Source organism: Girardinichthys multiradiatus, chromosome 6 (assembly GCF_021462225.1).
Source record: "Girardinichthys multiradiatus isolate DD_20200921_A chromosome 6, DD_fGirMul_XY1, whole genome shotgun sequence".
Taxonomy (NCBI): domain Eukaryota; kingdom Metazoa; phylum Chordata; class Actinopteri; order Cyprinodontiformes; family Goodeidae; genus Girardinichthys; species Girardinichthys multiradiatus.
Window position 1 is genome coordinate 32,287,592 of NC_061799.1, and position 22,513 is coordinate 32,310,104.

A 22,513-nucleotide genomic window follows, 5' to 3' on the forward strand; every position below is an offset into this window, starting at 1 on the left:
TTGGAGGATGAGTGGAGCTAATAAGATGACAATTCTGGTAGAAACCCTGTTGGAGGCTGCAGAAGACTTGACTCAGGCAGGGTAAAATGATCCTTAAACACACAGCCAGAGTTACAGTGGAACACTTTTGATCAAAGCGTATTCATGGATTAGAATGGTCTAGTCAAAGCTCGAGCTTGAAATATTCTGCCAGAGGACTAGCAAAAATTTCTGTCTCGAAATTTGCAAAGGTAGAGAAATCCCCCAAAAAACGTGCAGTTGCTGCAGAAGCTGGAACTAAAGAACTGACTCAGTAAGGCGGAAAACAAATGCATGCAACACATCAGGTTTCTGTTAGTTTTTCCTTCCATCTCACAACATGGTTCCTGGAAATGCTTCATTTCAAAATTCCATACTTTTACAGACTAATTTCTAAATGTTTTGCAGCGGTTTTTACAGCATTTTGGAAATTTGAGTATAAAAAAAAAGAAATCACCTTGAGCTGCTTTATTAGTAGTCCTAATCCTTGTAGGTTAAAAGAAAAACACACCAAACCACAGCGCTAAAACTGAGTGTGATATACCACCATTTCACACATGTTAAGGCATCTGGAAAAACTTAGACCGGCTCTGTTTCCAAATCTGTAACTACTGCACATGCCAAATGAGGACTGGAGTATTATTTAATAAATGCACATTTTTTTACGTACATTTTTGCTAAAATACATCGAATTATGTTGTGGAATCATGACGAGCATGTCAAAAAGCACGTAGGGTTACTTTTGTAAGGCATTGCAGGTTTATATGCAAACGAGAGACTCACACTGACACAAACACTTATTACCACAAAGAGAGAAATAAAATGTTTATTTCACCATCTGCATTTTTTTCTTCTTTGAACACTAATAATAAAGTCCAGCGGATGGTAAAACATCTGCAAAGTACAACGCATACAAATAGTAGTGTTTACACTGTCCCCCCGTTAACATTTTAGAATCAATTTAGTGATAAAAGAAAACTCAATTAAATCATATTAACAGAAAAGCAACAATAAAGCTAAACTGTAACAAATGAATGCTTTCCTCCACTTTCTGCTTAGTGTCATTACATTCATTTGTTAAAATACCTCCAAAATTAGATCTCGGGCTCCGTTGACAGTGTTAAAGCCACATTTTAGGATCAAAACTGCTCAACAATGCGAGTCTGATTTTACAGGAAAAGGATGCACATGGAATGAAAGAAAATACAATAAACAATAAAGAGCGCAGGTTTCAGAAAGGCATTGTATTAAAAAAAATGTTGAAAAAAGAAAAATCTGAATATATAAATTCTATGACCTAGGACAGCACATCTTCCTTATGCATACTGTACCACCTAACAAGTACCAGGAAACTGTTTTTGGTCCTGTATGAACGTGTATTTAAAGGAAAATCTGCCCGGCAACAGTAAACCTGTGCTACGGCCTCCAGGTGCTTTGTGCTATTCCTCCAGCTCCCACAGCGCTTTCATTCACAGCATTAACTCACTATTAGTGTTTCATTTCCTTCATTCTGGGAGAAGGGACCTGAAGCTCTTGTTTTCCAGAACCAGTACTCGTCTGGTTCTTATACACAGGCTTGATGTGTAACACCTTTATAGAGTCCAAAATAAAATATAAGAAAATATATAGATTTTTATCTTTTTTTTTTTTTTTAAACAATAGTGTTATGATGATTACTGTTGTTCTAGACAGAACTAATAAGTAATTTCTGTCCAAATGTGGCGTGAAGCTAAAAAGGCCTCGTCTAGTGTTCATCCTCAATAGTAGTTTATTATACACACAAATAAAATCTGCATTGGAAGTGACCCGTCGGCTTAAAGGAATGGATGCTCAGTCCGTCAGCAACCTTGGAAGAACTTTTCAGCCGCAATAAAGTCGGCCCAGACGAGAGAACTGATCACAGCAGATTTACATGGTATAAAAAATTATTGATAAACAAAGTAGGCTTAAGGGCAAGAGGTTATAAATGGCAGAGTGTGAGACTGGTTTTGGCAAAAAAAAGCGTCCTACTTGTGTGGCCCTCGAACAAAAGGTTGATGTTGCTGCTGGGTTGTCTCGTGACCATGCAGCAAGGAGACGCCGCGTAAACACGCGTGTAAGTGTGAGTGTGTGTGTGTGTGTGTGTTTGCAGGTGGGTGGCGTTCAACAGAAGCAGATCTCAACGTCTCTCACACACACTCCTCCGCAGACATCAGGAGAGGGTTGATGTACTCGAACCCTTCAAACTCCGACTGGTCGATCTTCCTGACGATGTCCCTAAAACGAGACAGACGGATAAAAGAGGTGAGTTCAAACGCTCAGAGGAGAAAAGGAGCTGCATGCTGAGGCAAAGGGAAGAGGAAGAGAAGTTACTCGTCATCGGGCGTGAGCTGGATGGGCTCATTGGTGAACTGGGCGTCGAAGTTGTCCAGCCCAAATTCCCCTGAGATGTTGGGTTTGAACGGCGGGACCACCTGCTTCTGCTCCAGCTGCAATTACAGGAAAACAAGAACAAATGAAAAAGAAGCTCCAGGGTTTATTCATTTAAATGCTTTGATGATTAAGTAACTGGACTGGCTGACTTTCACCCTGGAAACAAGCTGCTTTAAATGTTAGTCATTTTCCCCATTTTATTTCAGTACAACCACAAACTTCAATGTAATTTGTTGTGATATTACGTGCTATACCAACACAATGTAGTACATAAATGTGGAGTATTTTCTTGCAACAGAAATCTAAAAAGTGTGGTATTTGTTTTCAGCTGATCCTGAGTCAATGTGGTAGAGCCAGCTTTCATTGCCATTACAGCTGCAAGTCTACTGGAGTATGTCTGTCATTATTCCTTGCAAAATAGCTCAAGCTCAGTCAGATCATCTGCAAACATCAATTTTCAAGCTTTTCTACTGATTCTCAGTCGCATTTGTGGGAGTTGGACTTTGACTAGGCCATCCAACACATGAATATGCTTTGATCCAAATCATTTTGAGGTGACTGTGGCTCAGTGAATAGAGTAATTGTCTTGCAATACAGAAGTTGTAGGTTTGATTCCAGCTTCCTCCTGCCACATGTAATTGTGCCACTTGGCAAGGCACAGAATGTCTAGTTGCCTACCGATCTGTGAATTGTTGTTTGCCTGTGTGTGAGTTTGTGAGTGTGATCGATATGACTGGAAAGGGCTTTATAAATTCAGACCATTACCATTCCATTGTAGCTCTGGCTGCATGTTTAGAGCTGCTGGAAGGCCAACCTCTGCCCTTTGCCCTGACCTTTTGCAGCCTGTAACAGGTTTTCTTCAAAGGTAACAGAGTATTAAGCTCCATCCATCTTTGCAGCAACTCCGATCAGGCTCCCTGTACCCGCCGACGATAAGAATCCCCACAGAATGATGCTGCCACAGTCATGATTCACGACGAGTTCAGGAGGTTGTGATGTGTTAGAACAAAAGGTTGACCAGAGCACATTCAAATCACATGGCTTGCAGCTAATAGCCAATGAGACTTCTTCCATCAATGTTATATTTGTGGAGTGCGAGACCAATAGTTGTCCTGACGACGTATTCTCCCAGCTGAGCTGTGGATTGCTGCAGCTCCTCCAAAGATATGATGTTCAAAGCGTGGGATTTTATTTTATAACCTAACTCAGCATTAAACTTCTCCACAGGTTCATGCCTGATCTCTCTGCTGTGCTCCTTGGTCTTCATGATGCTGTTTGTTCACTAACGTTCAAACTTCTGAGGTTCTCACAGAACAGCTCTGTTTATACAGAGATTAAATCACCAATTTAGTAATTAGACACTGAAGTTTGTGGTTTTAATGTGACACAAAGTGTTAAAGGGGTATGAATATTTTTTGCAAGGCACTGCCCACATCTTGAACAGTGACTAAGACCTGCATGAATCCATTATTTTTGACTACATTATGTACCAGTAACTAAATAAGCCTTCATCTGCGTCCCACTTGGACCAGCGACTGATTGCAAGCCCACAAGAGCTCCCCCTGCAGGCCTGCAGGTTAACAGTAGGGCAGAGTTTCAGGTTTGTGTCAGGACGGTCAAAGCTGGGTGGAGGAGGGAGTGCAAGCTGATCTGTCCAGACACTCTGACCAACTGCTGGGTCTCTGCTCCAGACCAAACAGGGAAAAAAAAGAGGTCATGGTGATCCCTGCTGAGCTAGCCTGTCTGTTTTTTATTCCTGGGCACATGTAAGTCTAGCTTTGGACAGAAAATGTGCCTGATCCTTCAACGGGAACAGATTAAGAAGTACAGACGTGAATGATTTAGTATATGCTACTACGAATATTCACAGGGGTGAGGGGTATTATTAAGTGTAGACTGTATTTTGCTCTTGACAATTTAATAAACTTTTTATATGTCACCGTTAAAAGAATTTCTACCAGAAATTATTACAAATTCATATGAAATTATTTCTGTCAACGACTGAGTTTTGACTCTGCTGGGACTCAGTCTCATTTTACAGCGGATGGTGTCAGAAAACGGAAATCTCACTCTTAGACAACATCTCATTCATCGCTGAAACTGAGAACAGGAAGTCTTAAAAATATTTGTGTATTTCTGGTTGTAGATTCAGTTTCACTCGTATTCTTACAGGTGATTTTGAAACTCCTAACAGGTGAGTTGCTGATTCCCTGACCTTCGTTCCACATTCAGAACCAACTTTGATATGTTTTAGAAGGGAAAAATATTCACAATCAAAAAGCAGATAAACATAAGTATTTGGAAACCTTGTGAAATAAGTCAAACGTTGGGTTTTAGTATCACTGACCAAGATGAGGAACCACAACTTCAGTGGAAGTAAGAATAGTATCTCTGAAAACTGTAGACTTAGTGCGCAGTTCAGAGTTTCACACTGAAGTAAAACATGATTCACTGATGATCCAGAAAACTAGAACTGCACATTTTAGCTCTATATGGTCCGTCTCCTCTGATATGTTTTCCATCTGTGGCTTGAGCCAATCTCAGCCCATGTGACTCATCCTATCTGCTGTTGTCAGTTTAACCTCCCCCCGAACATGTTTGTTACCCTCTGACTGGTCTAAACAAGGACATGAGTCTCACTCCATAGCTGATAACAATTCGCTTTTACACTGCAGCTAAACCTGCAGAGCATGACAGGAAGAGCGTGACCCCAAGAAGAGCTCAGCTGTCTATGTCCTACCTTCTAAAAAGGCAGGAAAAGAAAAACACAATATAGTCGCATCACAAACTTTAATATGGTGGAAGGGTTCATTCATTTAGTTCAAAAAGTGATACATATAGATTTATGATATAGACTGGTTAATTTCAAGCATTTATTTTCTTTTAATTTTGATTAAAAACAAAAGTTGAATATTAAATAAAATCAACAAATATTTTTAATACAGAAATGTTTGATTCAAATTAGCCGAGGGTCAGACACAAAAATGTGCTGCTAACGAAGCCGGCTGTTTACAGCGTGCTGCATTCAACACCTTAATGGAAAGTTGAATGGAAGGTAAAACTGTTATGGCCCTCCAAATCATGACTGCTTACTTAGCGTAATTAGAAAGTTTAGTGGAAGGAAAGCTCATTTAAGAGATTCACAAGGCATGGAGTGCAGCTGGAGTCTAAGCTTCAAGAGCCAGCACAGAGATGCAGCCAGGACTTGGGTTACCGCTGTCATTGTTTCGTTTGTTTATATAACATATTAAAGTGCTTCACTGTCGAACTAAAAGTAAATAAAAACAATATGAGATGGAATAAAATAAATTTCAGTTACAATATAAAAATATGGACTAAGAGCACCCCGAATAACTTAAAGTCCAAATGATCAATCTTCACATTTCAATCTGGAACATGGAACATATAAGAGAAACTGGCTGGTTGACGGAAGTGGACTTCATGGTGTTCAGATGTTCAGGAGATCAGTTAGAAAAGATGGGGCTAAACCATTTGAAACTTTAAAAGTAAGAAATAAAATCTGAATTTCAATCCGGAAACAGACGGAAGCCGATGAGGAGAAGCCAAAGTTGGAGCGAAGTGTTCACCCCTCAAAGTGGCAGACAAGATGAGCTGCTGGGGATGCTGGAGAGATAACTGATCCAAAACAAAACACAGAGCGTTGCAGTAGTTCAGTCGAGATGTAATAAAAGCAGAAATAGCTCTTTCCGGGTATTTAACAGGTATATATGGCTCACCTCACGGTAAGTTCAAGTTGAAAGAAACTTGATCTGGTGTTTCTCCTTCAGAGAACATCCCTCGATTTAAGTAAATTCTGAACCACAGACAACAAGAGAAGATTTCTCCTTAGACTAAGAGGAAAAACAACTGAAGTATTGCTTAAAGTTCCCTCTTCAGACGAAAATCATTTTGAATTTCATTGGGAAATCAAGGTCTGGAGTGTGAAGGACAAGTGGAGAAGCACAGAGTCTACGTTGCTTGAGGTCCAGCGTGAGGTTTCCACAGCCAGCGATGATTTGGTGACTTATGTCATCCATTGGTAGCGGTCCACTGTGTTTTCTCAAGTCCAAACTCCAGTCTACCAGGACATTTCAGAGCATGTTCCCCTCTTCTGACGAACTTTATGAAAATAAAGATTTCATTTTCCAGCCGGACTGGGTACCTGCCCACACTACCAAAAGAACCAATAGCAGGTTTAATGATCATGGTACCACCGCTCACCCACACCTTTTCCTTCCACTAAACCACCTATTAATATGCTTTTATACAGCACATATTTTTGGGTTTAACCTCCTAGTGGAGGTATTAAATGGTTGTGTAGGCCATAACACAGAAAAAAATCTTTATATTACAAATCACTTTTATTGGTCTTATTCTACATCGTTACCCTCCTAAAATAATGGCCTATGTCATTTTGTCAAGCTTTAAAAACCTGTAAAACTGTTTAAGTTGACCTGGGCCATTATATAACAAAGATGGGATAGCATAACCTCCTCAAAGGAGGGTTTAGACAATTTTACAAGAGGTAGCCAACATCATGAGGAGATTATTTAGGCAAAAAATGACTCGCGCCATTATTTTAGAAAGGCGACCATATTCAAATTTGGGGTTTTCAGAAGCTTGAATCCTCAAAATGAACAAAAATATATGCTTGAAATATATCACCGCATATAATAAATTCCTGAGATTTACTTTCTGAATTTAGTTACTGAAATAACTAAACACGTCTAATGCATTAAGATCCCTCTGCAGATGTAAATAATGAGGCAAAGTCTTAAGCAAAACAAGGCAGAGGGAGAAGAGACGATGACAGTGAAATCACTCACAAGGTCCCAGTCGACGTTTCGGAAGAACGGATGGCCGTTGATGTCTGCGAAGCCTGTCTGAGGGTGGCACCCCAGACGCTCCTTGGGATCCTGTGAGAGGGAAGGTGAGAGGAGGATGAGAGACGGTGGGAGATGACAGCAGGAGGTTGAGACAACATGTCCAGCCAGAAGGAGGAGAGAGTGACAGGATATGAGAACAGATGAAGGCCAAAGAAATGAAGCCTTTTAATAAATCTGAAGCCACCTTTTAAACTGAGAGATTACCCATGTCCATCAACTGGTTTGGATCATGTATGTTTAGAGACAAATTAGCCATAAAGTATTTATTGGTCTATTTTAAGTGATATTACTGTCATTCACTCTGTCAGGTGATGAGGCAACTATTTTAGTTTGAACTGAGCACATCTAGTAAAGAACAACCGGTGTGCTAATAGTCATTTAAGATGAGCCACCACCTATCAAACACAGTGAGTGCATCGTCATGTCTGTCAGGAGTTTATGGAAAATATTAGTAGCTCTGTGACCAACTCTGACACCAGCAAAACAAAAATAACACCAGAACAACCTCTCCAATAGCAAAGATACACACAGGGTCCATTTCCTAGATTGACAGCAGCTGAACAGCCTTACCTCCTACAAAGAGCAGCCATTTTAAAGGGATAGTTCAGGATTTTTAAAGGGAGGTTCTGTTAAAAGGTTATGAGCGTTTCATGCCTGAATTGCAGAAGATAACTTTCTTGGCGATTCAATCCAAAAATACTTTATTAATCCCAAAAGGAAATTAAATGTTGTTGCAGTTCATTATGAGGGTTTCTTCAAAGAGCCGTTGTAGATGCTGATGACTGTGGGTAGGAAGGATCTCCTGTAGCGCTCCGTCTTACAGCAGATCTGAAGAAGCCTCTGACTGAAGACACTCTGTTGTTGTACAACAGTCTGATGAAGAGGATGCTCAGGGTTCTCAATAATGTTCTTCATTTTATGAAGAATCCGTCTTTCTACAATGATCTCCAGAGGTTCCAGAGGAGTCCCCAGAACAGAACCAGCCTTTTTTATCAGCTTGTTGAGCTTTTAAACAAGCTAATATTAATATGAATTATATCACTTAATCATAAAATGAATAAATGTGAATGTCCCATGAAATAAATAAATGTGCCATGAAATGTCCCATTAAATAATTGAATAATATATGATGAAATTAAATAATAAAATGTCATTTTAAAAATAAATTTATTAAAAAATAAATATAATTATATCACTCTATATTTTATAATTAAATATAGAGTGTCACAATTTTATGTATTTTTATGGGGTCGCCGGTCTCTGGCACTGTTATTTTAGGGGTCACAGGCTGAAAAGTTTGGGAACCCCTGATATAGAGTAATGCAGTGCTGCCCCTCCCCCACATATTGCCACTCACTGACAGTTGGGATCATGATAAAAACCTGCTACAGTTACACGAAAGACCAATTTAGTTTGGAAATATTTCCTACCCTGACAGACGTGTGTAAAATAAGGAAGCGTCACCCAGCACATTTATTAAGGTAACTCTGTTTTAAAACTACAGCTGCCAAGCTATGAGGGGCTAATTTGTTACCTGAGCAAACAGCCTGACTAATTATCTATACAAAAATCAAGGTTTTCATACAGTTAGAATCTCTTAACACATATTAAAGTTCATACAGGCTTTCTTTATGTATTAAGAGAAAAATTAAAATAATCACAGCTAAAAGAGAATGAACAGCAAATTGAGTTAGACCTAGAAAAAGCAAATAGAAGACACGAAGAGATGGAATAGGGATATATTAATGTAATTCCCAGTAGGAGCAGACTCTGTTTAACACTGATCACAGCCCGTTTAATCCCCTCATACCTTGTTGAGGAATCCTTTCAGAACGCTGGCAGCCTTGACTGACAATGAGCGTGGGATTCTGATCTGTTTTTCCAATATAACTGCAGCAAAAAAAGAGAGGTGGAGAAAGGAAAGATGTTGAGATAGACACACTTTACTCACACTGAGATGACAGGTTATTGACACTGTTGCAGCTCGGACTCCAAGTGCTGAACATGCTGCCTATACAGCAGCTCTGTGAGCCGTGTTGTGACAACATGTCTTGAATTATGCATTATTCTGCAGATCCAACATCTCGCTGGCTATTCTAAGAACTAAAACACATTCTGGGAGCATATTTAACGATGGAATAAAAGGGAAAACACATACTTTCACACATTTCCCAGCAACAGATGGCATGTGGCTGGCACCGGCAGAAGCCGTTATAAAGGTGTCAATAAAAAGGTGTTGGATTCTTCAGCCCAGCAGTTTTTTTCCTCCGACTATAAATCTTAGCTGTGTGCATCTCTGCGAGTTATACCTTGAAAGAGGTAGTCTTCTGTGTTTTGGTCTGGGTTGTCGGAGCTACCAACGATGTCGAACGGCGACCGGCCCGCCATCATCTCGAACATCAACACGCCCAGCGCCCACCAGTCCACGCTGAACCCTGAAAGACGTACACTGTCCATTAGAGATTCAAATTGTAAAGCAGAAAGACTTGATTTCTGTATATTTCAGGGTTTAATTCAAGACATTTTAACACCATTTAAAATGGATATAATCCCACTTTGCCCCTGAATAGCTTCATAAATAAACCTAGATTGGGACAGGAAATTTAGAACCAAAGAAAACTAAATTATTCAACTTAATAACTAACTCATGTAAGCCTAATATACCTTGTATCTACTTGTATAGTGTTTTTTGACTCTGGCATAAATGTAACTGGGAAGCCAGTTGACAAAGGCCAAAAAAAAGCATTCAACCTCAATAAAACCTACATTTACCTCCGACAAGGTTTTTCATTCCTTATTTATTTTTTTCTCTTTCTCATCTGATATTATAATGTTTCCAGCTGTCTCTGTGGCCTTTAGCATCTACTATTCTAAGACTCCATTCAACACAATGAATAAATTCAAGCAAAGTGCAAACTAATTAAACTTGGCATATAAAGTACATTTTAAAATGTCCTTCGAGAAATTATTCCAGTAACACTGATGTTACTGGAATAATTCATTTCCAACATGGCGTGCAGCCCTATTACAATTTTCATTTCCATCTCCTTTTCACAAGGGCCAGAAAATACTTTTTAAATACTTTTTCCACCCCGAGAGTTTTTTTTTTTGTGCTTTTCAGGTTTGTGAAATAAGCTCTTGTATTTGGTTTGAACTTCCCTTTTAAATGAATGCCAACAGTTAGAGATGGCTTGGGTAATTCTGAGCCATTGTGCAGGCTTTTCAAAGTGGATTCTCACGTTGAAACTAAATGCTGTTCAGTCAAATTGCTGCATTTTCTGTAAAGTGTTTTCAAAGTCAGCCACTGAGACTCATCTTAGCATTAAGAGCATGGTTGTTACCAAGCAGAGCATTCAGGTAAACCACCACAAGAGACAATTCAGGGAAAAATTAAAAGAAATCATTATTTTTATTTAAATAACCGTTTCTGTGACATGATGAAAATCTGTGCTTTAAAACTACTATAGTTTTTTTTTTTAAAATAAAGCCTTTTTTTAATGCAAAGTGAGTTGTCGCTATGGTACCACTTTAGTTACCAGGGAGCTTTTCCTATTTTTATTTTATTGTTTTATGTGTTGATAATTATAGCTGTGGATTTCAGTGGAACAAAGTGACTTTTAACCGAGCAGCTGAAACTACATGCAACCTTTGCTGTAAACGTAACCCGTTAGACTTGAGTCATATGTGCAGAGTTTCGCCACGGTGTTTTATAAAGCTCCCTTGCCTTTGAGTAAGTTTAAAAGTTTCCCCAATTAAATGTGTCTACTTTAGTTTGACCAATTTATTGTTGTCAAGGTTTTGTTGTTGTTTTTTTAAGATGCTCTACATTCATTTCATCTTGTTTGTCTTCGTAACATTTCGGAAGCTCACACATGACAGATAAATGTCCAGCTCAGCTACAGCCGCCAGCATTATAACTGAAAGCATCATTTCAGACATCTCATCATAACTCCTCTGTAACGTTTCATGGGCAATCATCGGATAGCGTTTCTGGTAAGTGCCTCCCTGTTGTAATCCTTACCATAATCCTCTCCTCTAAGTATTTCCGGAGCGATGTAATTAGGGGTACCACAGAAAGTACTTGTTGTATCTCCAGGTCTCAAACCCTCCTGCAAAAACAGAAAGTGAACCGACACGTCTGCACGTGCTTTTCACTAAAGTGCATCGCGGCATCATTAGTTCACACGTTAATGCGACAATCACACCTTGCACATGCCGTAATCTGTAAGTTTGATGTGTCCCTCAGAGTCCAGCAGTACGTTGTCAAGCTTCAGGTCTCTGTAGATGATTCCCCGCTCATGGAGGTAGTTGAGTGCCAGACTGATCTCTGCCGAGTAGAATCTGTAATCACAGAAAAACAACGAGTGGTCAAGATTGTGTCTTTTTTGCTTTTAAAAACAAACGAGAGAAAGGGGACTGAGTTTTTACCTGGCGTGTTCTTCTGGGAGTTTTCTTTGTCTTTGCATGTGGAACATGAGGTCACCCCCATTTACATATTCAATAACAAAGAACAGCCTGAGGAAAGAATACATTTTTAATGTTAATATGTTTATTTGGTGGCTACTGGCTGGGTGGTCGTTAGGGCTCAAACTATTAATCGGATTAATCGATTATTCAAATAATCGTAAACTAATTTAGTAATCGAATAATTGTTAACTGGACTATACAGACTATAAAAACATGCCATTTGCTGAAAGAACAACCCACTCAGAGCAGTAATTAAACCAAAATTTTACAAAAAATATATATATTTTGCATTTAAGAAGAAAAACCTTCTTTGTAAATTTATACTCTATCCAAAACTCCTGAAGTGGCATAGTTTTAGCTTCATCTGGTTCAAATTCTGTAAGAAATCTACTATTACGCACCTTTTGCTATCCGATTATTAATCGATTAATCAAAAAAAGTCGACATATTAATCGATTAGCAAAATAATTGTTAGTTGCAGCCCTAGTAGAAGTTCTAAATATGTTTTTATAATGGGAATCTTCCATGTCCTAAACTGTGACCTCACTAATTTGTTGACAAATAGGCCCAGTGATGCTAGTCAATGAAATGCTAGATGCAGAAATACCCCCAAGTGTCATTTAGAAACATCAACATCGTTTTGTTATCTGGGTAAAAGCTGGTATGACAGAATGGTTTCTCTACATGACTCTTTCAAACTCTAAAGATCTTTTATGTTTTGGTCTGAAACGATTCCTCTAAAGACTCGAGTACCACGGATACTAAAATTCCTCGAGGCAAATTATCCGCCTCGTGGATTTGTTCAATTCTTTTCAACTATTCGGCGCACTGTGCTCCAGCCTGGTGGTTATTTTTGTCTCACAGCGCTCCAATTTCCAGTAATGATAGCCTACGATGCTGATATGTGGATGCCAAGCGACATTATCAGCTATGGAGGGAGACGGCGAGGGGCAAATAAAGGCGCCCGAGAAAACGACTGAAAATGTTTCTCGATGCAGCAACACCTGAGCAGGAAACGCCCCTCCACAGGTTAAGATCTGTGCAAACTATTCTGCAACGTGTAGTAATTCATAAGGAAACTGAAAGTAAGGTTTGATATTTAAAAAGGCAGTGTTAATAAACCTGAATTTAAATTTACCGTTTTGATATATAACATGTAATCTTTTTGGATTTCTTGTCTGTTTTTGCACTTATAAAACAAGAAAGTGTAACTTGGTGGTTACAAGGTTCAATTTTATATGGATAATGTTATGCTTTTAATGTAAAAGAAAATCTCCAAAAAATGCCAGGATACAAAAGGCCATTTTTGTCTGACCGTTTTCAGCACAGAAGCAGCTGTACTGACGTTAAATCAACCAGAAAGGGCCGAGCTTTTGACATTTTGATGTTTGAACAGTTTCTAGCTGCAGATGCATCCTTTGCTTCAAATGTTTAAGTGTACACTAAAAAGATGCTATGTTATTCAGGATTCCTACCGCTTAAGGCAAGTTAAATTCAAGACCTTTGTAATGCTACTTGAAATAAAAAGTTAAGACCAACTTCACAACAAACACAAATGGAAAAAAAGCAACCCCAGTTAGCGACCATTTCACCTAAATGTTTATTTTAACATAAAACATGACTTTTTGGTCCAGTGTAAAAGTTAGAAATGTATATCTATTTATATTTTTTATTTATATTTATATCTATTATCTATTTACATTACCAGTCAAAAATGTTAGACACACTTTCTAATTTAATGGTTGTCTTTATGTTTATGATTATTTCCATTGTATGTAGATTTTCTCAGTGAAGGCATCAAAACTATGAATAAACACATATAGAATTATGTAGCAAACGAAAAATTGTGAGATAACTATTTTATATTTTAGATTCTCTAAAGTAGCCGCCCTTTGCTGTGATGACTGAAATATTAACCTTTGGCCGCCTCTCAATGAACCTCTGGGAAGTTCTTTCAGGTGACCACCTCATGAAACATAAAAATGTTTAGAGTTATTTTACACTTTTTGTTTCTCCATAATTCCATGTGTTCATTCATAGTTTATTGCCTTTAATGAGAATCTACAATGTGAACAGTCATGAAAATAAAGAGACCCATTAAGTTAGAAGTGTATCTCAAACGTTTGACCTGTAGTGTATATTTATCTCCAAGTTTGAACATCTAGTTCGTTCCGTCGGACACTGTCCGGAAATGTGGTGCTGCTGTCACTGTCAATATCGGAGATGGTAGTGGAGGCATTGCAGAGACGAGAGTGGAACAGAACTGGAAAATACCTGCTGTTTGTTATGAACTTGATTTTGACGCTTTGTGTTTCACGCTGCGCATGCGTGACTCCATTGCCTTGATTCCCATCATGCCGAGTTTGAAACATTTCCTGGCCCTTGTACTGGTTTCAGCCATGCAGAAAAAATTTGATTGGACATCCAATTTTCGTTGAATTTAGACTTTTTTCCATGCTGCTAGAGCTACATGAACGACATGCATCTGCTCTGATCGTCCCAGCCGCAGCAACATTTCCTTTATTGATTCCGCTATCAGGATCAGCGATAAATTATTTAAAAAATAATAAATCTTACCTATTATTTTTATATTTGAGACGAATTACAATCATAGAATCCTATGTAAGATGTGTTAACATTTTTAAGACCTCTGAAAGATTGATTTAAGACATTTTAATACCAATTAGGGCCTTATTTTTAGATTGATGAAATCAATGCCTATTAGGACTTTTTAAGGATCTGCAGGAACCCTGGTTATTGCATTTTTAGCCATGCCAAGGAATATTTTTTTAAAAGAATGAATTGAATTGGTTTACTTGCATTTGCTCTTTAATGTATTTCTATTACTCATAAAATAAGCTTTAGTTAAATGAAGGATCTGCAGAATGTGCCAATTTTTGCATCTGATTACTCAATTAATTGTCAGAATAATCCACAGAATACTCGATCACTAAAATAATTGTTAGCTGCAGGACTAGTTATGTTTTTACAGTGTCAGCAACATGTACACCAGACACAGTAAAAAATTATTAATAATTGTCATTATCTACCTAAAAACCATGCAACCTAAAGTTTCCTCTAATGAAAGGATTTCATTTTGTCACCCTACGAGCTTAAAATTGTTTAATTGGTATTTTGTCTGATTTTGTCCAAGAGAGTATTACATATAGTAGAAAAGGAAAAAGAGAGATAGTTTTCAAAACCGTTTACAAATAAAAATCTTTGTTGTTGTTTTGCTCAAGATCTGACTCATCAGTTTCTTTCTCTGCTGAATGTTAGACTGAGACTATTATTAAACCCGTCAGCGCACACAGACCCGCCACAAGTATCCAAGCTGTAGGTGGATGTCCATAAAGAATCCTAGTGGACACTAGGGGACAGGCATTTATTAGACACAGGTTTTAAGGTCCAGCGGGCAGTAGTGCAGACTGGGAGGTATGAATTAGTCCTCATGGTCATTGTCCTGCTAGAAAGTGAAACTCTACTCCAGTTTGATGTATTTTGCAGCTTCGAACAGATTTTCATGTAGGATTACCCGGTATTTAGCTCAATCCAGCTGACCAGCTTCCCTGTCCCTGCTCAAAACACCCTCCCCACAGCATAATGCTGCCACCACCGTATTTCATGGTGCATTTAGGCTAGCAGCAAACTGGAGAAAAGGGACTTCTAATAGCTTTTTTTCAGCAATGGTCTTGCAACTTCTCTAAGATTTTTGGAGTGCAAAATTAATCTTTGTCCGGTCAACATTCTCCCAACTGAGCTGAAGATCTCAGCAGCCTCTCCAGAGTTCTCTTTCCTGTTTCTGTACTTAAAGCTCTCCATGCCCAACCTGTCACTTAGGTCAATTGGCATGTCTTGGGACGTTTCAATTTGTCTTATGCACTTTGAAGTTTGTAATGAATGGTTGAACAATGTTTAATGAGATGTTTAAAGCTGTTTGTTCTATAATCAACTTGTGAGAGTTGATGAAGAATAAAAGTGGTTTTCGCAACCAATGCAGACTGAAGGGTCAAAGATGACTCTCAGACGATAGAAGCAATCTCACCTGCTATCTGTCTGGAAACAGGAGTGGAGGCCGACCAGGAACGGATGATTAGAGGCCTGCTCAAAGACGTGCTTTTCTGTTTGGACCCAATCGATGTCCTGGAAGAGAAACACACAAAGACACAGCCAAATGTCAATCAGAGATCATTGTGACATAGTATCCTTGAGCTAATAAAAGCTGAGTGAGCAGATAGCCCCATCGACCATGCAACAAAGTTTCAGGTTCGGTTGTATGGAAGGTGGCCAGCTGCGTGACAAAAAAGGCTGAGGTAAGAAAAGTGGCAGGAGGACTCTATCGATGTTTGGAAGACAATACATCTGGACACGGATGTTGTTCACGCTATCAGGCCAGGGACAGCTGAACACTTCAGCATTGATCAAGAGGCGCTTGTCAATTTGTCAATCATGCTAAGTGCGTCTAATCAAGGCAAACTACTCCTGTTGCTGCCGCCTGTGCTGCTACATGTGTTGGCAGATCAATTTCTGATGACATGATGGTTTATCTACACCTTCTTAGAAAGACTGATGGCTTTTAAGAGGTTTGTCAAGTTAACTAAGTGTTTCAGGCAAGATGCTGAAGACGAATGATCAAACGCACGAGACAGATGTTCATTACGCAATAAATAACAGCTTCCTTTCAATCAGTTAATTATGTATAAAGGCTTTAAAAGGAAAACTTCACTGATAAATCATTTTTTTTTAAAGTTAATTTTGGTTTTGAAATCGTAAATGTAGAATTTCTCCCTCGACACCCGTCTTGTGATGGTTTATCACAATACTAAACGAGTTGTGAATAAGTAATATGCAACACTTCACTTTTAGGAATACAAAAAACTACATAAAAGGCCAAATGGTTAATGAATAACTTGGACTGGAGAATACAGTGCCTGGCAAAAGCATTAGTATCACTTGAACCCTTTCACATTTTACCACATTAAAACCACTCACTTAAATATAATATATCAGGATATTATATGACACACCAGCACACAGGAATGCATACCTATGAACGGAAGGAAAGTACCGTTCCAAAAATGTTTTGTGTCCTTCAGTTTAAAGTCACAAATTTATGGACGCACATTTCTCTGCAGGACTTTCTGGCAGAGAGCAGAATGCATGGTTGAATACAACTTTTGCCCCATCTCCTTTCTTGTTAAGTCATGAATACTAAATTTAACTGAGGCCTGCAGAGCTTCAGATGTTGTTCTGGGTTCTAGTCACTTCCTGGATGAGCCACTGATGAGCTCTTGGAATAATTTTGGCAGGTTGGCCACTCCTGAGAAGGTTCCAACACCTTAGAAATGGCTTAATACATCTTTCCCATCTGTATTTAAACTTCTTTAAATCGGGGCAAAATGTGTTAATTTTTGAAACCTACTTCACGTTGTCAGACTATTTAGGTGATTTCTTGACCCTAAAGGTCTGGATGTAATCAGGGCTGGGTGTGGTCAGTGAAACTAAACTGTCTAAAAACATGGTTAATTACAGTTAATCTGCGATCTAACAAGGACACGGTCTTTTCCCAATAAATACAAGCATCATTTGAGAACTGTTTTGTTTTTTTATGTAGTCATGTTATTGTTGGCGTGTTGGGGTTTTGATGCATCTTATTTGCGACATTCTCAGTAAAAATTAGGTTAAGAAACCTAATTTTCCTTATTATACACTAATTGGAATAAAACAAACGTCCATAAGTACAATGTTAAAACCAAAAAAAAAAACCCTCCTGAATGAAATACCTCGTCGTCGTTGACGAGCTCCTTCTTGACGACCTTCATGGCGTAGATGCGCTCCGTCTTCTTTAGCTGCACCAGCAGCACCTTGGCGTAGCTGCCTCTGCCGATCACCCGCATCAGATCAAAGTCCGCCAGGCCCATGCTGGTGGGAGACTTCCCCATGTCTCTGCTGCTCCGTGCCTGGGGGGGGTTAAATCACATCATTCAAAACAGTAAACAACCTAATGTGATGATTACAAAGTCAACTGAGACAATTGGATATAAATAATTTCGATCCATCTACCTTTCTCAATCTAATTTCATCTGTGAACTATTGACAGAGCTGATGATTTGGTTTGGACAGGAAGATGATTTCCTTTGGGTAACTTTGTAAATGAGATTGCAGCAGCTCCCAGAGCAACTTTTTGAGAGTAAATCTTAGTAATGACTTCTATGTGTCTATTAAAAACCACCATGCAGCTTGCATTAGGTTAGGCACTTGTATTACAGTCATATTTCTCTGTAAACATGGCTCCCACCTTCATCATTTCCTCACCAATCTATTTCTCCATTCCAGTAATCATCTCAGTAGTAAACCATTTCGACCTCCGTCCTTCTCATGGAAACTGTCGACTACATCTCCCTCGTATCTCCATAAAATTCCCCAACTTAATTTATTCTTTACTCATCTTAAGCCCCACTGGTTGATCCAAACTACAGTAACCCCTAACTCCAACTCAAGCCATTAATCAGCCACTGTTGCTGAGAGCTGTGATAAAAGGTTACTTAATTAGCTCCACAAAAGGAAATCAATACCCAAAGCGGTGCAAGGGCGCCTACGTCTGCACGCTCTATCAGAACCGCAGTGAGTAAACAAAATGCACAACATTAACAAGGAGACTACAATCCTACCTTAATTACAGATTAGACTAATTTTTCTTCACAATTTAAGTCCCTAAAGATGTTCAAAATTATCTCCTGTCAAAATGACAAGTTGTCGTGTGAGTGACAATCAACAGATTTCTCTCGCACCTCTTTCTCCTCTCCATCGTAATTCAAGCTTCGACTGGAGTCTTTAGTCTGAGGGCCTGAAACGAGAAAAAAAAAGTGAGGAAGACAAGTGAAGAAAGTGGCAGACAGAGTGACAGACAGACATAAGGAGAAGGGGTGGCAGGAGGGGAGAAAAAAGTAGGAGAGAAGAGAAGAGGAGGAGATAAAATAGGTGAGAGACGGTCACACATTTTGTTCACAGCTCACTGCGGTGCCTGGGAAATTTCTCACTGTGTGGTTAAAACAAAAAACTGTTCTACTTTTTTTTTTTTTTTACATTAAAACAAAAGAAAACCCTCCTCTATTTGTGATATATTTCAATGTTTTTATGCCTGCACTCCACAGCACGGCCAGGCAGGAAGCCCAACTGCTTCTCAACAACCCCAAACGGTCTCACTTCAGTCAACTTCTCAACCACCCGACTAGGCTTCAATCTGGTTCTCCAAATAAACCTCAGAAAGCAACGGGTCAGTTTTCAGCCCAGGTTGAAGGGGTTTTTAAATCTAGTTAGCAAGTTACAGTTGACAAATTTATTCTGGTAACATAATTCACTTTTTAGTCTCCTTATTATCTTTCAACCTCTTTAAATGGACGGGGGAAATGAAAGATGAATTTCTTCTCAAATCAAGCCCTTTCAATGAGCCCCGAGCTCTGTGAGTTTATTCATTTTGAGCTTCTGACGCCAATGGCTGCCTGAAGGCTCTGAAATCCCACCAGATGCTTACATTCTTCTATTTTTAATACAAGGTTAGATTATTTTAGCTCAGAATTAAAAACATAGATAATCTCTTTCCATGTCATCACAAAAAAAAAAAACAACATAAAGAACATGTTTAATTATGGGATAACACAAACAACTAGAGGTAACCCCTGTTTGTGTTCTAGAATCAGGAATATTGAAGATTTTCAAAGTTAAACATTGGATTTTCCAGCCCTCAAATGCGTTTCTGTGAAGCCTCTCAATACTGAACACATAGCTCTGCAAAAGCCAAATTTACAAACTGAGAATGAAGATACTACAGAAGTATCTCAAATTAGAATATCAAGAAAAGATTATTTCAGGGATTCACTTCAAAAATTTTGATATTATATTGCTTAATTACACAGTGGTATATTTCAAATGTTTATTTTAATGATCATGGCTTACAGCTACTAAAAACCCCAAATTCTGTTTTTTAGAATATTATATTTTTTAATTGGTCTAATGTGATAATCTAATTTTCTGAGACACAAGATTTTTAGGATTTCATTGGCTGAATTATTATTATAAATTTGTGTAAAGGATGTATTTAATCTAATTAACTGAGCTGTGCCTGTAGAGATGAGGAAGTGTTCAAGACGTCAAGTACTGCATGTCTCTGATCCTCTGTTTCGATTTAACAAGATCTAAACGTTGTGGGGATGTTTCAGATGTCTAGAATAACCTCAATATTTCTAAAAAAAAAACTACAGTGTAGAAAAAAAGGTGTGTGCGTTACCTTGCTGTTCAGCCGGGTCGTGATGACTCGATGATGTGACGGGCATAATTGGTTCCTAGACAGATTCCACCATTAAGTATTGGCAAATTCACATGCTGATCAAGGTCAGATCCCCCAAGTAGCAGGAATGACTCGCCTCACCTGAATCATCGGTCGGCCACACTCCACTGTGACCAGTTTATGGCACTTCTTGTGCACCAGCAGTTTGCAGTTGATGCATTTGTAGCCTTGTCGCCCCAGACCCCAGATTCGGTCTGTACAGATGGCACAGTGCGCTCGCTGCATGGCAGGGTCAACAGAAAAAAAAAAAAGTATGTCAGCACTAAATACTTTTATTTGTTTTATATACCAGAAAATTACATCTGAGAGAAGTTTCTATTCAATCGTAGGTCCAAAATGTGTAAACGGACTGCTGCCAAGTTGTACATGACACAGCAAATATACTGAATACCTGAATCGGAATGTTAAATAGCCATGTAAAATACGAGAAATACACCACTTCTCAAATATAGAGTAGGGGAAAAAAATTAAATAAGGCCCTGAGACTAAACTCAGCATCCCGCCTCACCCTGTTGAAGCGTTTGGCCTGAAAGGCGTGACCGCTCGCGTAGTAAAGCTTCCTCCAACGTCTGGCGCCACGGCGATATATCGACTCTACGGAGAAACACAGACTGGTGTCAGAATGTACACTGGTGTCTCTGCACTATTTATTCTGGTTTAAATGCCTAAATATTTCCAATTCAACTGGAGCGAGAAATGTTTTTAAAAGTTCAGCAGTTAAAAGCAACACATTTAGAAATTACCCATTATATTATTTAGGTTGTAGCAAGATTGTTTTTCAGTAACAGAAAAGTAAAACTGATCACACTTAGATTTCTAGATTTTGTCCAGCAGTTTTAAGCGCAAAACATTTAGTTAGTTGAGTTTTATTATCTTTATGTTTAACAGTAAGAAAACAACTCAACACTAAAGCTAACTATTGATTTAGCAGAGTGGTAAAGATGTATTTCACTGATTTTCTTATACATCTTGACTAATTTAGACTAAGGTTTAACAAATTTTAAAATCTACAACAGATTAGTCAAATCTAGAATAGATTATTCCACACACAATACTAATTCTGTAAAAACATGTTATTTGATACGACACATTTTTTTAGTTTTTAACAATAAAATAAATAAATAAAAACTGAATAATTTGTATTAGCGAAGAACCAGAACTCTTTTCTAAGGGTGTCTAAAGAAAGAAAAAGCGAATGAAAAGCAAGTGAAATGGCACTTTAACTTAGTATGCATTTATCTAGAAATCCTCCAGACAAAAACAAAAATGATCAATAAGTTGGACAAACAAAAAGTGGTGACGTGGCGAGTCAAGGACAAAAAGCATCATATAATGAATGTAAATCAATCTAAAAAGCCCTTCATTCTTTTTATTTAGAATAAAGAAAAATTCTGCATTCAGATGGAAGCTAAACTCTAATAATGGTTCATACAATTGTTCGGGATATTTAAAAAAATAATTAAAATGTATTCCTGAGAATCTTTATTTTAGCTTGTCAAGTAAAGAAATCCAAATTTAGTAAGTCTAAACGTAAAAAAAAAAAAAAAAGGGCTGAACTCACTGTCCTCTCCTGGACAAGGCAGGCCAGGTTTCTCGGGTACACATGGGAATACTGGAAAAGAAGCAAAGAACACAACTTAACTTAACCGTTCAGGTAATCAGACAGCACTAAAGATACAAGACCTTTATGATGCAGATGCTTTTCATTTTCTGCTTCCTGCATCAGCGGCGCTGGTTGGAAAATGAGCAAGTAAACGATAAATGATAAAGAGCTCTGTAGAAGTGCTCAGATAAATTAGTGTTGCAGAAGTGTGGCCCTAATAAGCATTTACTGCTGGCTGAAAAAGCTTCTTACCTGGAGAAATTTACAAAGACACCTACAATCATCTTTTGTAAAGGCCACTTACAGCAGTGAGTCAAAGGAGAGGCGTGGGACACATCTTGCTAACAAGCAGATCTGGGTGGTCCCCAGGCGTGGGACCAGCGTATCTTCCCCGTTAACACCACCCACCTCGATGCATCCTCTGCCAACGCTTTGGCATCCAGTGCACTCTTGACCCGACACCTCTGATTTGATTAAAAACCTCACACGAAGCACAGACCCTGTTCCTCCCTTCCCCAAATGACATACTGCCATCCACCTGTATAACTCTTAACCCCGTAACAGTATCTGAACTAACCCCCACAACATTTGTCAAGAACATTAGGCTCAGACATAGTAAAGGAAACTAGCTTTAAGGCTTGACGATGAGCAACAGTGGAAGTAACGTTGTCTTTACAGGTCACTGGAGCATTAACAGTCTTTTGATGCTTCATGTTGCAGTCCGCATTCAAAAATAGTCCTAAAGATAACATGCTGGGACATGAAAAGGCAAAGTGACAA

The 22,513-nt window shown here is 38.6% G+C and overlaps 1 protein-coding gene and 1 long non-coding RNA gene across 2 annotated transcripts in view; one reads left to right on the forward strand and one right to left on the reverse strand.

Annotated features, from left to right (window-relative positions):
- Nucleotides 1–828: 828 nt before the first annotated feature.
- prkci (protein kinase C, iota) overlaps nucleotides 829–22,513 on the reverse strand; it is a 46,099-nt gene continuing 24,414 nt past the window's right edge. The window contains exons 4-18 of the mRNA XM_047367547.1: nucleotides 21,692–21,742; nucleotides 20,639–20,724; nucleotides 20,212–20,349; nucleotides 20,071–20,125; nucleotides 18,575–18,630; nucleotides 17,567–17,743; nucleotides 15,829–15,926; nucleotides 11,745–11,831; nucleotides 11,522–11,657; nucleotides 11,338–11,425; nucleotides 9,626–9,751; nucleotides 9,127–9,206; nucleotides 7,257–7,346; nucleotides 2,371–2,486; nucleotides 829–2,274 (exon numbers count right to left, since the gene is read on the reverse strand). Of these exons, the coding sequence (XP_047223503.1) occupies nucleotides 2,187–2,274; nucleotides 2,371–2,486; nucleotides 7,257–7,346; nucleotides 9,127–9,206; nucleotides 9,626–9,751; nucleotides 11,338–11,425; nucleotides 11,522–11,657; nucleotides 11,745–11,831; nucleotides 15,829–15,926; nucleotides 17,567–17,743; nucleotides 18,575–18,630; nucleotides 20,071–20,125; nucleotides 20,212–20,349; nucleotides 20,639–20,724; nucleotides 21,692–21,742 (1,472 nt within the window). The 3' untranslated portion in view covers nucleotides 829–2,186. The remainder of the gene's footprint in view (nucleotides 2,275–2,370; nucleotides 2,487–7,256; nucleotides 7,347–9,126; nucleotides 9,207–9,625; nucleotides 9,752–11,337; nucleotides 11,426–11,521; nucleotides 11,658–11,744; nucleotides 11,832–15,828; nucleotides 15,927–17,566; nucleotides 17,744–18,574; nucleotides 18,631–20,070; nucleotides 20,126–20,211; nucleotides 20,350–20,638; nucleotides 20,725–21,691; nucleotides 21,743–22,513) is intronic.
- LOC124869600 overlaps nucleotides 9,828–22,513 on the forward strand; it is a 46,534-nt gene continuing 33,848 nt past the window's right edge. Inside the window, exons 1-2 of the long non-coding RNA XR_007038621.1 lie at nucleotides 9,828–11,046; nucleotides 11,182–11,309. This is a non-coding gene — a long non-coding RNA (uncharacterized LOC124869600). The remainder of the gene's footprint in view (nucleotides 11,047–11,181; nucleotides 11,310–22,513) is intronic.